Below are 15,843 nucleotides of genomic sequence, written 5' to 3' on the forward strand. Positions count from 1 at the left end.
ATGGCCCAGTGAACAATCTAGAGGCCGCCTATGAAAAAAACCCTCCTGGCCACCTGTATTTTCTTGCTTCCCTATAATTCAGGCAGTGAGACTGGTGAGAACATAAGAACAGCCACACTGTGTCAGAACAATGACCCATCTAGTTCAGTATCCTGTGGGCCGAGGGACATACTGGCCGCTGCTTCCAGTGGCTCCCATTGGCCCGGAGCATTGAACCGTGTCCAGTGGGAGCCACGATCGGCCGGACCTGCGGACGGGGCAAGTAAACAAACCGGCTCAGCCCACCAGGGGCTTTCCCTACACAAGCGGCGACCCCAGTTTGAGAAACACTGGCTTAGGACTTAACTATCTTGAATAATTTTGTACTGTCTGCAAATTTTACCACCTCATTGTTCCAAATCATTTATGAATACACTGAACAGCATAGGTCCCAGTGCAGATCCTTGGAGGACATTATTTACCTCTTTCCATTATGAAAATCTACCATTTATTCCTACCCCGTGTTTTCTATCTTTTCCTGATACTGACCAGTTACTGATCCATCAGAGGACCTTTCCTCTTCTCCTGGGACTGCTGACCTTGCTTAACAGCCTTCGTGAGGGACCCTGTCAAAGGCTTTCTGAAAGTCCAAGTACACTATATCCACTGGATCACTCTTATCGACATGCTTGTTGACACCCTCAAAGAATTCCAATATAGATTGGTGAGGCATGATTTCCCTTTATAAAAGCCATGCTGACTTTTCCAATACATCATGTTCATCTATGCGCCTTATAATTCTGTTCTTTACTACAATTTCAAACAATATGCCTGGTACTGAAATTAGGCTTATTGGTCTATATTTGCCAGGATCATCTGTGAAGCCTTTTTAAAATTGATGTTATAGTAAATACCTTTCAGCCATTTGGTACAGAGACTGAATTCATTTAGCTTCTGTGCAACAGCCTTGCCTTCTTTGAGTGATCATTTAGCACCTCAAACATCCAGTGGCCCCACTGACCATCAGGCATGCTTCTAGCTTCTGATGTATTTATATTTTTTGCTGTTAATTTGTGTGCTAGTTCTTCTAACTCTCTCGGCTTATTTTACTTTTCACGTGACTTGCCAGAGTTCATGCTCTATTGTTTCTATTTCCCTCACTAGGATTTGATTTCAAGTTCTAAAGGTGCCTCTAACCACCTCTTTTATTCTGCTGTTTAGACATGATGCATTGTTTTGGTCCTCTTACTGTTTTTAGGATATACATTTAATTTGAGCCTCTATCACGGTGTTTTTAAATAGACTTCATGAAGTTTGCAGGTATTTCACCTTGTGACTTATTTTTAATTTCTGTTTAACTAGCTTCCTCATTTTTGGGTAGCTTCCATTTTTGAAGTTAAATGCTACTGAGGTGGGTTTCTTTGATATTTTCCGCCACCTACAAGGATGTTAAATTTACATTATTGTCGTTATTACCAAGCAGTCCAGCTATATTCACCTCTTGGACCAGAACCTATGGTCCATTTAAGACTAAGTTAAGAACTGCCTCTCCTCTTGTAGGCTCCAGGACTAGCAGCTCCAAGTAGGAGTTATTTGTGGTGTCTAGAAATTTTATCTCTGCATCCCTTCCTGAGGTGACATATATCCACTCAATATGCAGATAGCTGGAATCCTTCATTATTATTTGGTTTTCTGTTTTTGAAGCCTCTCTAATATCCCTAAGCATTTCACTATCACTGCCAACCACCTGATCAGGATGGTGACAGTATATTTCTACTGCTATACTCTTATTATTCAAGCATGTAATTTCTACCCAGAGACTTTATGGTATAGTTTGATTCATTTAAGATTTTTACTTTATTTGACTATTCTCTCTTTCACAAATAGTGCCATTTCCCCACCAGCATGAACTACTCTGTCATTCCTGCACCCTGGCATTACCCTGTCCCATTGATTATTCTCATTCCACCAAGTTTCAGTGATGCCTATTATATTAATATCCTCATTTAATGCCAGGCACTCTAGTTCACCCATCTTACCACAGTGTTTAGACTTCTACAGTTATTAGAACTTACACCCTGTCAATATTCAGTTGCTTGTCTTCATGTGTTGGATCTAAATGGGATTCTTATGTTTGACTATTCCTCACTAGCTCCTATCTGTACTTTGCCAACTTCTTTCCTACCCACTTTAATAAATTCATCCCTAAGAGATGTCTCCACCTCAACTGTGTGCCCCTCCACACCTCACAGCTATCTCCATGCCCTTAGTTTAAAAAATTCTCTATAACCTTTTAATTTTACATGCCAGCAGTCTAGTTCCATTTTGGTTTTAGCTGGAGCCCATCCTTCCTGTTTAGGCTCCTCCCCTCCCAAAAGTCTTCCCCAGTTTCTAATAAACCAAAAACTCTCTTCTCTACACCACTGTCTCATCCGTGAATTAAAACCCTTCAGTTCTGCCTGTCTTTCTGGCCCTGTGCATGGAACTGGAAGCATTTCAGAGACTGCTAACATGGAGGTCCTGGACTTTACTCTCTATTCTTTCTTGGCAGCCTACATTTGGCCTTCAGGTCCTTTCCCCTACCTTTCCTTGTATTATTGGTACCTACATGTACCATAGCCACCGGCTCCTCCCCAGCACTGCATACAAGTCTATCTAGATGTCTCATGAGATCTGCAACCTTCACATCCAGCAGGGAATTAACTATGTGGCTCCGTTGGCCATCACAAACTCAACTATTCATATTTCTAATAATCAAATCCCTTGAGCTACTTGCTCCTGGTAGTAACTGGGGCTCCCTCCCTAGGAGGGGTATCCGCAGAGCGAGAATACCATGACATCACCTGGAAGGAGGTTCCCAACTATGGGACTGTTGATGTTCTCCATCCCCAAGACTTTCATTCTCCCAACAGCACAGAATGTCAGACTGGAGTGGGAATACTACTGAAACCCTGAAAGTCTCCTTAATGTAGCTTTTTGTCCCCCTTACCTCCTCCAGTTCATCCACTCTAGCCTCAAGAGCCCATACTGCATCTGAGGGCTATGAGCTGCTTGTATCAACTGCACACATACATTACCTGTCTGCAAGGCAAGTCATTGTTCATGCTGCATTCAGTGCAATAAACTGGATACCCCCATTTTGCTGCTGGACTTCTGCCTGCATTATTTTTACTCTTGCAGGTTTTTTTTTTATTTTTTGGTTTGAGCTTGTTTGTTTTTGTGGGGAGAGGGTGTTATTGACCTAAATTTAGAGTACGTTTGTTAGGTGCGGGGAATCCAATACATTTATTTTCTAGCCCTTCTTGTAGTTAGGTTATACTACTTGGCCTCCCCCAAGCCACTGAACTCTCACTGCAGCCAAACTCTCTGTAGCACTCTCACTCCCTCTGTATCGTCTGTTGTAGCTGAATTTTGCCCCAGAGGATAAAATGTTCTTCTCTCATTGCAAGACTATGACATGTCAGTAGAAGATATTTTCTGCTCAGACCACCAATGAAAATTTAATTGTTTCATTTTCTAACTTACAACAATTGAGATTAGAAAAACAAAAAAAATACGTTTACTCATGGATATCATAGGCTGGAGGAGGCTGAGTCTCCCCAAACAGCCTGGCATGCCCCCACCCACTCAGTGCTCTGGGGCTGGTGGCACTCAGGCGGCCCAGGGCTGGGGGTCTGGCAGCCACAGTGGAGGTGCTCTGGTCTCTGGTGGGGAGGGATGGAAGGGGAGGATGAGGGGCAGGGGCTAGTCTCCCCCAGCGGCCAGTTCACCTGACATCCATGTTTTTACTCCACTTTTTTGGAAGAAGTGGAAGAACACAAGAATGCTCAATATCGGTGTACATGAGAATCTCATGCTGAGAACAATAGCACTCTGATACCACAGAGCAAAGCCAATAATTAAACAAGGAAAGAGTACAATTATCCAAATGGATTGCAGTATGGAAAGAAACAGAGCCGCGCAGTCAGAAAAGTATCAAAGACCATTCTTGTCTTTTCACTTCAGTTATTAGAAGAAAGGAGTCGCTGCTTGCTGTGTACAATTTTGTAAACGTTTCCAAAAAACACTAAGAATTTTGATGTAATAAAATGATTTTTGTCTAAAACCAGAAATATTGTGCCAGCAAGCCAGGTGTATACCACAGGATAAGACACTATGGCAGGTGGAAATATTGCCAACTCCAAGTGTTCAAACATCATGCCTCAGACCCTCAAAAACCATGAGATTTTTAAAAGAAGTTATAAATTGGCATTCTATTAAATTTGCTTTCTAGTTTTTGAGCCTTCAGAGTTCAAATTTCCAATCTTTTCTTTGCAATCATATGTGCTAGATTTTTTTTTTTTAATGAAAGCTAAAATTCTCACATACTAAAAAGACTTCGGGGGCTGGGCTTCTAAGACAAACACTAAATATCATAAGTTTGGTGATAAAACCATGAGTTAGCAACACTATTCACATTTTCATGTCAAGGTATGCTAATTCATTCTGAGAGCGCCTTAAAAAAAAAAAGTCACATCAGAGATTTCAGCAGGTGACTAATTTTAAGAGACCATAAAATGGAAGAGCTGTGATATAGCTCAAAACAGAGAAGTGAGACATCATGACCACTAGAAAGAGTGGTGCGCACATAGGAAGTATACAAGAACATCTGAAGTCTTTAAAAATTAAGTGTAACATTGTAAAATGAAGAGATCCATTCATGATACTAGTACTTTGACTACTAGGTCCCTAAAGAAAAATCACACTGTATAATTCCTTGACAATAAACAAGGCAGTGTGTGGTCTGGCAGGTGCTTCCCACTTCCCAGCCTGGTTCAGCCTACTTTGAAAGACAGTCAAATCCAACTCGCTGTACTACTGTGGCATTTCCTTAACTTAGCTGGATGACATTCCTGAAAATCCACTTAAATTCTTCAAAGCAAATATCAGCATTTCCACCTACCTCTGCTACTCAAGTGGCATGTATTACCTCACCTTTAGTCTGCAACAACAAAACTAGCTTGCTAGATCCCTATAGCAAGACTGTATTTTTTTATTTATTTATGCTAATCTTTCTACAATGGGCTCTCCCATAATGAAATAAGCATTCGTTTTCTCCAGAGATTGAAAACCTCTTTAAAAAAGGCATAAAACTTTGATTAATCCAAAATAAACAGACTATGCACTCTAAATCTAGTTTTTCTCCATTTATATCTTTCAATGTAAGATACTCCAATTCACCCAAAGGAGTTTAAATTCAGTTTGTCTGTTCTGAATTTTATTGTAAGCTGAAAGGCTTGTTTTCCCTCACTGCCATATCACCTCATCCACCAATTTAAAATATAGACTCAAATAGATGAGAATAGGAAGTAATTTTTCCAACATATTGTCATGTTAGCTTTAAAAGATTATTGTCATAAGACAAGGTGAAGCAATAATCATCTTCTTGATCTCAATGTATATTCTAAAATGCCATGATCAAAGTTTGCATTTCATTTCCAGCTAAGAAGAATTCTCTATTTTCTATTTGTAAATTACCTAATGTAGTGCAAAAGGTTAAAGTTTACACTGATTTTATTTCACCAAACATATTAAATGCTTACAGTGCAAATGAGACAAGCTTTATATTGCTATCAAGTATCAGAGGAGTAGCCATGTTTGTTTTTGTGGATAGACTATGAGGAGTCCGGTGGCACCTTAAAGACTAACAGATTTATTTGGGCATAAGCTTTTGTGGGTAAAAAACCCACCTACGAAAGCTTATGCCCAAATAAATCTATTAGTCTTTAAGGTGCCACCGGACTCCTATGTTTGTTGGCTAGCCTGAAGGCCAGAGGCCATAATGTCACAACCAATTCAATCACAAAATATCCCTCTCAAGTCACTTGCTCTTAATTTAATTTCAATAACTGCCACTGGAATTATGGACCTTCCAGCAAGAGTAGCACAGTCCACTAGCAGGGTATTCATAAGGCAGGCCAGCAAAGAGAGCTGCTCACGTCCACTTAGCCAACTAGGTTCCTATGCAGTGCCCAGCACCCTGATACCCAAGAATGCCACCATTATTCTCCATAATTTACTTGCATAGCAACATTTCATCAGAGGATATGCTGGTAAATAAATAATCATTCATAATCATTACAGGAAAGTAATGCATGTTACAGGCTAGCAGAAAGTATATTATAGCCACAGTTGCTAGTATTAAAAGGCATAAAACAAAGGACCTACTCACCAGTTTGAGACTATGGCTTTAAGAAATTTCAGATCAATTTAATTTTAGAAATACTAGGATTGCCAAACACCAGTTTATTAGGTCAACAAACAATGTGTTTATTTGACAAGAAGAAAGCATGTTCTCCTCCCCACTCTTTACATAGACCAATTTGACACCGATTAATTTGTTAAGCCAATCCTTTAAACATGTCAAGTCTCACAGAGAGAGCTTCAGGCTTTTAACTTCTCAAAAGTTTTTCTTTAAGTGTTTGTTTCCTCAAAACAATTAATTAGCAAGTTAAAGTTTGGCCCTGCAGTGAAATAGTTAACATTAGACTGCAATGATATGCACTTCTCTGATCCATTACATTTCTCACAAGCTGCACTAGGATGAGCTGAGTACTAAGTATCAGCTGTAATATGATATAAGAGTTTATGGGGAAAATAACTGCACATATCAATTGTACACATTTAATAAGAGTTTGTTTCCCTTAAAATATTCTATAAACATGATTATGACACACCCCTCTCTCTCACGCATTTTAAATATGCTTCTTCCCCGCCCTCCACACACCTCTTTTCCAAAAACCAACCCCTTTACAAAAAAAAAAAAAAAAGCAGCCCACTGCAGCAAAAAGAGGCTTGAAAAACAACTTTGATTGGCACTTGGCCTGACCCACAGAGGAAGAAAAACAGTTTTTGGACAAAGAGTGCAAATATTTGAGCTCACTGACTTACATGCTTTCTTAATATTTACAAGAACAACCCTGGTGCAAAATGTATTTAGAGAGCTTGACAAGAAAAAAAAATTGCATTTTTCTCAGTCTTCCAGTCCTGATGCATTTGCACAGCTCAGCAATTTTAATTCATTTGCACTGGACAAACAAAAAGCACCTTAACTAATGTTCCCAATTAATCAGATGTTGAGAGGAGGTAGTAAAGGATTAGAATATTCGCAAAGGACATTCTGACCAGGGGACCTGTTAATAAACAGCTGATTTTTTCCAAAAGCTTTACATTTCAGAGAACCAGTCTGAAAATAAGGTTGTTGGTTTTTTTTTTTATAAATTGTAGTGATACATTTATTTATACTAGATAAACTTTGTAACCCTCACTCTACGAGAATAAACCAGAGCCAGCGTTTCTGATGATCCATGCTGAAAAACATACATACACACAGCCAGTACAAATCCCCACGTATATTTTATTTCTCAGGCAGAATCGCTAACAGGAGAAAGGCACTAAAAGGGGTGGGGGAGTGCGAACCACGAGAAACTAAGAACCTCACTAATGTGAGATGTGCGTTCACCGGGTAACAGGGACATCAATGGGCCGGGGAACATCTCTCACATGGGGGAAAGGCAGATGCAAATGCAGAGATCAATGAAAGCAGAACGGAGGGACCTTCGCCAGAGGGCCAGTGTCGAGTGGGAAGGATGATCTGTCCATCCCCTCTTCTCTACCATGTTAGGGTTGGCATCCCGCTCCCATCCTGGGACTATGGCCCGTTCTCCTCATACTCACCCACCTGCCACCCCCAGCCCCTCCCGGGCCCCCTCGCCTTGCTAAAGTGCCTGGCTACCTCGCTCTTTCCCCTCGGATCTAGTTACCCTCCTCTCCGCCTCCCGTGCGCTGAGCGGCCAGGTCCTTCGCTCCCCGCGCCCGGGTCCCGTCTCCCCCGCCGTCCCCCTCGCACCCCCCGAGTCCCAGTATCCCGCCTGGCACCCACACTTCTTCGGGTCCCGCCCCCTCGAGCCCCCAGCCTCCCCCACACCACGTCCCGCCCCCCTCGCATTCCCAGCGGGTCCGCATCCCGGCTCCACCGCCGACCCCGCCAGCGGCGCCCCGGCCCCCCGGGTACCTGTCTCAGCACTTTCCGGCAGTTGCTGCAGACCCGGTACTCGCTGGCGGAGGCGGCGCTGCCGATGGAACCGGCGCTGCCCCGGCTCATGCTGCCCCGACGCTCCGCTCCGCATAGGACTGGGGCCGGGTGTGCCCGGGTCGGAGGAGCTGGCGGGGCTGGTTGCGCTCCGCTCACTGACCCGCTCCTCCGGCAGTCCCCATCCTCCAGCAGCTTCCCCGTACGCCGCTCCCGGGCAGCCCCTTCCCCCCGCGCACATCCCTCAGCCCTCCGCCAATCACCGCGCTCCGGACTCGCCCACTCTCGCTACTAGCAACCAATAGACAAGCTCGCTCGACGCTGACCAATTGCCAGAACGCTCGCCGGCTCCCGTCTCCGGGCAGCCTCAAGCCGGGGGCGGGGGAAAAGGCGGGGCCGAAGCTCAAGGAGGCGGGGCAGACTCCTATCTCCGGGCGATCTTTGGGCCGGGGACTAGCGCCAAGGCATGAGGGCGTGGCTTCTTCCAGCCAATAGAGGGCGACGGTCGAGGATATGCAGATGAGGCAAAGGAGCCCATGCTTACTAGGTGTCAGTCACACACACCCCTTTTAACTCCGGCTGCTGGTGGGATGTGGCTGACTCAAGGCAGAGCCTGAAGTATGACAGAGAGGGAAGAAGGAACGGAGAGAGGGGGAGCTGAAAGGAGGAGGGGAAAGGGAGAAGAGAGGAGGAGAAAGGCCGAGAGAAAAAAAAAAGAAAAATATAGTGCTCATAAACACCCCAGATAGCAAACCACCATTTCCTCATGCAGAAAGGGGGAGTGGGAATTTGAGCCTTGCACCATGCCTGAAAAGCTAGCAACTTCTGAGGCTGTCAGACCCATGGAGGAAGCCAATCCTAGCGTCATGCAGGGCTGTTTACGCCAATCAGGGTCTTTTAACTCAAGCAGGTCAACTGATCTCAACTGCTGTCACTGGGAAGGGAAAGAGGAGCTGTGCCTTATAGCCACGACCCAAATCTTATACAGTGCAGGTCAACAGATGAGAGTCAATACTTTGAACTGTACCCCAAACTTAATAGGAAGTAAACACAATTGTGCAGCAGAGGTAGTGTGATATGCTCTACCACCAAGCAGACACATAGTAGTTCTGTCCTGGCTGGAGCTTCAGAGTGGCTCTCTGACGCAGAGCACATTGCAGTAATCCAGTCTAGAATTTAAAAAAGTCATAAAGTACCATGGCAAGCTTCAAATCCCAGAAGCCTGGTCATAGCTGCAACCAGACAAATTGCTTTTGCCCTCCAAATTTCCTGGTTTGCAGAAGCAAACAAGGGTACAAAAGCCCTCTCCCTCCTCACCCCCCACTGTAAATCTTTTGGGTAGAGTGACACAAACCCCTTCTTTGAGGAGGCTACAAACACCAGATTCTTCCCCAGTTCATTAGCATCAACTCCATCTTATCTGGATTATTGTCCATTTCCTCCCCAATGAGCATTAATCAATTATTTATCAAGAGAGAGATGCAACATTATTACCTCCTTCATCTCAAAGGTGTACAGATCAGATTGCTTATTTGGAGAAAAAATTGCTCTCTGGAAAAAAATCCTGCTTTGAGGCAGTTGCTTGCACACGTAGAAACAAGACTGCTGTGCTGCCAGGCAGGGTGAGATTAGACATTTGCTTTAGGGGAAGCTGGAACTTGGGAATGTTTGGAGAGTGTGTATGTTGCCTCAGGTTCGGAAGATTGTTAAAAAATGATGAGTCAGGTTTTCTATCCTCCATGCTAATGCACGGAGAGACAGGGCCTATAAATGGGACAAAGACAAATATCATTTATGGGGCAGGGTGGGTGGGATGTAGCTCCCCTTTTTCTGATAATAGTGGTGCAAATTTTTTATACCACAGGTCACTATAATTTCCCCCATTTATGGGCTATCATAACTTTAGATTTTAGGTTCTAAGCACTTATGCATATGCATTAAACATGTGGGTAATCCTAGTGGCTCCAATACAGTTCTGGAAATTAATGATAGGATAGTCTATGATCTTTACTCTGAAAAATAATACTATAAAGTCATTTGATCTATCTGTGGCAGAAACCTAGCATTCTAATATTATAGCCCTCTGAAATTCCTAAGATAGGTTTTACTATCTTGTTATGTACATTGTTTTAACGTTTTATCTTGTTAAAGTAATTGCAAATTGGCTGTAAAAGAGTTATAATTTGGTTTCTATATTTTTATCTTTGATAGTATCATTTGCTTTTACAAAGTTAAGCAACATTTAGCTAACTGATTTGCATAAAGGGACACTGTCAAACAGTTTATGTCTCCAGAGGAGATTAAATAAATACAAGGTCTGACTATCTTTAAAAAATACTGAAAAGGTCACCATTTGACAAAACATTTATACCCTTCTGAAAAAGCACAGAATATTTTATGCTAAACACATCTGATGTAAAAAAGGCCTCAGTCCTGTAACCATTTCCACACAGGCAGACCCTACCAGCCAGTCAGAGCCCCTTTGGCTTCAATGGGATTCAGTGCAAGTGCATGGGTTCACCTCCATGGATCTATTTGCATAATCAGGGCCTAAATGTGTGCTTATTATGCAATTATTGACGTATAAAAACATATCTGGGGTTTTCCACATCACTCGAAGAATTCTTTTTTGCACTAACACAAAATCTAACCATAAATGAAAATGTTATAGTAAAGTATTATTTTATGATTAATTATCTTTATTGGACTCCAAAAAGCAAAAAATGCCAACCAAACAAACCTTGAACCAAAAACCTATGCCAGAGATAAACAATTGTGGGCTATGTAATACAGAAAACACTATCTTATTACATATGCTATAGAACTGTGTAAAACTGCAGAAGCATCACAGTGATTTCTGAAATGATACAACAAACAGTGAATGGATTGTTAGATTATAATGAAAATTTTCTACTGAATCATGAGAGGTTCTCTTGGTTATCTCTTCTGAAGATAACTGCTTCTGCTCACAAACAGAAATTCCTACATATTCTTTTTCTTTGACAATTTTATGAATCACAGTAATGGAAATCAGCAGGCGTATGCACAAGGGGGGACAAGCTGGGGCATGGTCCCCCTCCCAGTAATCGTCAGGGGCACAGAACTCCTCCAGTCTCGGGGCCGAGGTGGCAGGGAAAGCAAGCTCCTCTGGGCCCTGCGGCTGCAGAGAGGACGTGAGCTCCTGCTGGAGCTGGTGGGGAAGAGGGAGAAGGGAGGGAAAAGCGAGCTCTTGCCGGAGGGGGTGCGGCACAGAATGTGACCTCCCAAAAGGGGTCAAAGTTAAATTTTTGCAGATGCCCTTCAGGAAAGCCCTTGATGGGACATGAATGGACTTCTCATCCTGTACCACCACTGGGGCTACTGGTTTATAGAGTAAGAACAGAAAAAATTAAAAAAAAACTGAAATAATTGACCAAATACCATGGAATGAAATAGATTATATCTTTCATTGTAACCTCAATCCTGCAAAAATGTATGTATGTGCTTAGCTTGAAGCCATGTGACTTCCATGTCTTGCACCCGTACTTAATTTTAAGTGTGTGACCGGTTCCACTGATCTCAAGTGAAGCATTTGCAGAATTGGGGCCTTTATCAAAACTGACTTTCTGCTAAATGTTTTCTCACTCAACTTTAATCCTGACATGGGGTGAGAGTGTAGTTCAGTTTACAAATTCCTTCAGTTCTTCATCCTTCTGCTGAGACTGCCTACAAAGGAAGCCAGTTAGCACCATACGTACTGTGGTGTTTTTGGGATATAGATACTTGTCAAATAAAAATTGGAATGAGACCATCAAATTGATTTCACAGATTATTGAACAGCTATAGAAGGACTGTATTTTTGGTCTCTCCTAATCTGGTTTACATAGATTTTATAATCAATGGTCACAATTTTTGCACAAAATTTTAACAGTGGAAGTGATTAACCACTAGAACAAACTACCAGCAGAAGCGGTAGATTCTCCATCTCTTGAAGTCTTTAGATCAAGACTGGATACCTTGCTGGAAGATACACTTTCATCAAATATAAATTACTGGACTCACTACAGGAGTAACTGGATGAAATTATATGGCCTGTTATATAGGAGTTCAGACTAGATGATCTAATGGTCCCTTCTTGCCTCAAAAGACTATGAATCAGAGATTAATGCTACATTATGCCAATCTCCTAGAACTGGAAGGGACCTTGAAAGGTCATTGAGTCCAGCCCTCTGCTTTCACTAGCAGGACTAAGTACTGATTTTTGCCCCAGATCCCTAAGTGGCCCCCTCAAGGATTCTACTCACAACCCTGTGTTTAGCAGGCCAATGCTCAAACCACTGAACTATCCCTCCTCCCACATGGCTAAAGTTGGAACAAATAGCAAAAGCAAGCAAATATAGTTAAGAGGAGACATACATTGTCTCTCCAGATCACACCAAGAAATCCAACATGGCACCTTGTGACCATAGGTGCTGTGTGACAGGGTCTACCTGGCCTTTACAGCTCCCTGCAGGAGGTCTCACAGTCCTACTACACCCCCACACCAGCAAAGTTGGCTCCTCCAAGCCTGCCTAGAGAGGCCTCACAGAAGAGCCAGTCAGAGCCCAGCAGGTTCCCATAAAAGAAGGGGTAGGGACTAGCAGCTTAGCTGAAGGTTAGGACTGGGGGAGTGAGGAAGGGTGCTCTTCTCTAGCTAAAGGAGCTTGATAATTAGTTAGGTGTTACTGCTGACTGAATTTACCTAGTGGGGATTATAGAGAGAGAAGAACCTGAGATAGGGATGCAGATAAAAGGGACTGGTTAGAAGAGGTTTAGGGAAAGTGCAACAAAAGATTAAGTTAAGCAGTATGTGGCTGCTGGCTCTGTTTAGTGTCTCTGGGTTGGAACCTGGAGTAGTGGGTGTGTGTGTTTCCTGTACTGGCTACAAGTAAAGCACTGTAAAATCCATGAGGGGGACAGGACTGAATTGGGAACCCAAAGAACTGTATTTAAAGGGGCCTGAGCCAGGACTGATGGCCACAGAAGGTTGGCCTGCAGAGGGTGCTGGGGTGAGAAAAGGACTGCACTACCACACCCAGCTGCTAGAGGTACCTGAGGTAAGTTCCTGTTACATGATGAAGGACCTATAGTGCTGCCTTTGTGATTTGTACATTTGTTGGTGCATTGCTTTATTTTAAATTCATCATGGGAGAAAAGATGGCAGTTAATATTTGTGTTCTGAATAATGTTTTAAATTACAAAATGAAACTTTCTGACTTTTTATAATTACATATTCTAATTTACAAAATGATGGTAGAGATAATTACATGAGACAGTGAGAGCTAATAGATTGTGGAATAGTCTCTCCAGGGAAAGGTGCAAGCTTCTTTATCTGAGGCATTTAAATCAGGACTAGATAAGGCACTAAAGTATGTCATAGGAAACAATTATGCACTGGCCCATGAGATGGATTAGATGACCTAATAAGTCTCTTCCATCTCTAATTTCTCATGACGGTGTAATTCTATAAAATATTAAATCACTTTCTAGCCATGAAATGTATTTTTCCTCTATCCCTCTCTCTATTGTCTGTGATTTGCATTATAACTTGCTAAGTATTCTAACTTATTTACCTTGGTCTACAGCTTTAAGACCATATCAACCAACCCTGTAAAACAACAAATAGGGACATTTGGAGAGCAAATAGGGTCATGCTAGTTATCTTTGGAGATGTTTTAGCCTAAGATGTTTAAGGAGTGACAGTGGGGGTGTGAGAGGGCAATATATTGGCCTGAAAGGTTAGGACTGTTAGCATGTAGCTGCCCCTCACTCCTACATGAATGACAAATAATTATTTGTAATATATTTGCATCACTGCTGAGGCCACTCTCTCTTCTGGTTAGAGACAGTGGCAGTTCGGGCTGAAGGTGGGGGGGGGGGGCCAAAATTCTGTTTACATGGGTAAATATGGAGTGACTGCATTGATTCCTATGGAGTCTTTGGATTTGCACTGTGAATGAGTGCAGAATTTGGCCCAATGTTCTGAAAGAAGGGGTTACAAGAAGGCTGGAGACAGAACGTTTAGGGGCTGGGGTAACAGAAGCTACTGAAGGAGGACACAGAGGGAAACTGGACCAGTGTCATCTTGAAAGACTAGGAGGAAAGTAATAGTTGGGAGATGGAAAGGGGGAAGTGCCATACAATAATAGTCATCAGCTTCTAGGAAGGTTCTCATGTCTTATCACAGATGGCTTTAAGATGCCAAATTCACAAAGATTTTGAACAGCCCCAGCACCCCTCTTTCCCCAGTGCTGTATGTACTCTAAATGAAAGTAAACAAATGACTTCTTGCCTCCATAGTGTTCCCAATGGGAGTTAGGTGCATAGGCCCAGCTCCTCACTGGTATCTATGAGCCTACATGTGCATTCAGAAGCATTCACGCTGAGGGCTGAATTCTGTGCTGACCACCCTGAACTGGCACTGAAGTGCACAATGATCAGCTCATTGTAGGATGTAGCCCAATGTAAGGATATTAGCAAACCTACAATTTGATTTCGTTTTGTGGTCATGTAAAAAGTCAAAACCACCCAGACAATGGGTAGAGAGGGAGATTGCACATGCAGCACAGATTCCCACCAACAACATTCCAAAATTAATGCATGTGTCATGGTTACAGCTGGGATAAGCTGCATCTTCCTTTCCCGAGAGTGCACCTTCTCAGATCTCAGGCTTCTGCCTACTCCTGTCGCAGAGTCCCATGGTTTTCCTATTCAGACAGGTCACTGGGCTGCAGCCCCCATCTTTACCAACTGTGATTACTCAGCAGATCTGACTGGGATTGGCACCTGCAACAGATGTCTCTTCAGGAGCTGTGACTAGTAGGTAAATGCAGTGACTCAGAACAGCTTCTTCAAAACAAAGGTTTTACTCTATTGCTATAGCTAATCAGGCAAAAGGGAACCTGTCTGTTCCCTTCTTGCAGATAAAACACATTCTGTAGCATACCACCACATTCAGGATGGATCTGATAAGTGCAGTAAGCCTGTTGTGTTCACTGTAGAAGTTATGATGTGTATTATTTTCACAACCAATAGAATACTCAGCAGCTTTCAGGATCTGGCCCATAATTAAGGTCTAGTTCCCATTGAAGGGAATGACATTTTATTCCAAGATTTTAACAAAACTACACTGGAAGATTATGCTGAATTATGGGGCAGTTTTATCTTTGTCTCAAGTGAAGAAAAATTGCAATGCAGAAAGGTTTGCATCTGTTGTGCCCTGGCCTGTATTTTGGCTTACAGATGTTTCTATTTCATTATTTCCCTGATCTTTATATCACAGAAAGACAGAAGTGTTAATATTCTCAAAAGGTGCCACCATTTAAAGGGACAAGAGCAGGAGAGTAAGTGAATGCAAATGTATCAGAGCTGGGGAGGCTTAGAATGTCAGGGTTGGAAGGGACCTCAGGAGATCATCTAGTCCAACCCCCTGCTCAAAGCAGGACTAATACCCAGGCACTTATCTCAGTTCCCTAAATGGCTCCCTCAAGGATTGAGCTTACAAGTCTGTTGAGCAGGCCAGTGCTCAAACCCTTGAGCTACCTCTCTCCCATTGGGGGTTGAGGGCTAGAATTTCTTTGCAGGGAGCCTTTGTCTTTGTATTGAACGCTATTGGGATACCAGCAATGTTGTTGGATGTGAGAGGGCCCAAAATCTGAAACTCAAACACTAAAAAAAAAACCAGCTTCCAAGGCAGCAGAAAAAAAGACTGATCTAACCAGAAATCGAATGTGTCTAGCTGACTAGTCTTACATTTCTGTTTTCCCCCACTCTTT

The 15,843-nt window shown here is 42.8% G+C and overlaps 1 protein-coding gene across 6 annotated transcripts in view; it reads right to left on the reverse strand.

Moving 5' to 3' along the window:
• The window catches only part of SESN3 (sestrin 3), a 70,098-nt gene extending 61,825 nt beyond the window's left edge, over window positions 1-8,273 (reverse strand). For 3 of the 6 annotated variants that reach the window (XM_030559904.1, XM_030559913.1, XM_030559895.1), the window contains exon 1: window positions 8,033-8,273. In XM_030559904.1, the coding sequence (XP_030415764.1) occupies window positions 8,033-8,122 (90 nt within the window). In that variant the 5' untranslated portion in view covers window positions 8,123-8,273. The remainder of the gene's footprint in view (window positions 1-8,032) is intronic. The other 3 variants (XM_030559931.1, XM_030559941.1, XM_030559921.1) reach the window with 1 other exon arrangement.
• Window positions 8,274-15,843: the final 7,570 nt, after the last annotated feature.

The sequence above is a fragment of the Gopherus evgoodei genome, chromosome 1 (genome assembly GCF_007399415.2).
Source record: "Gopherus evgoodei ecotype Sinaloan lineage chromosome 1, rGopEvg1_v1.p, whole genome shotgun sequence".
Lineage (NCBI taxonomy): Eukaryota > Metazoa > Chordata > Testudines > Testudinidae > Gopherus > Gopherus evgoodei.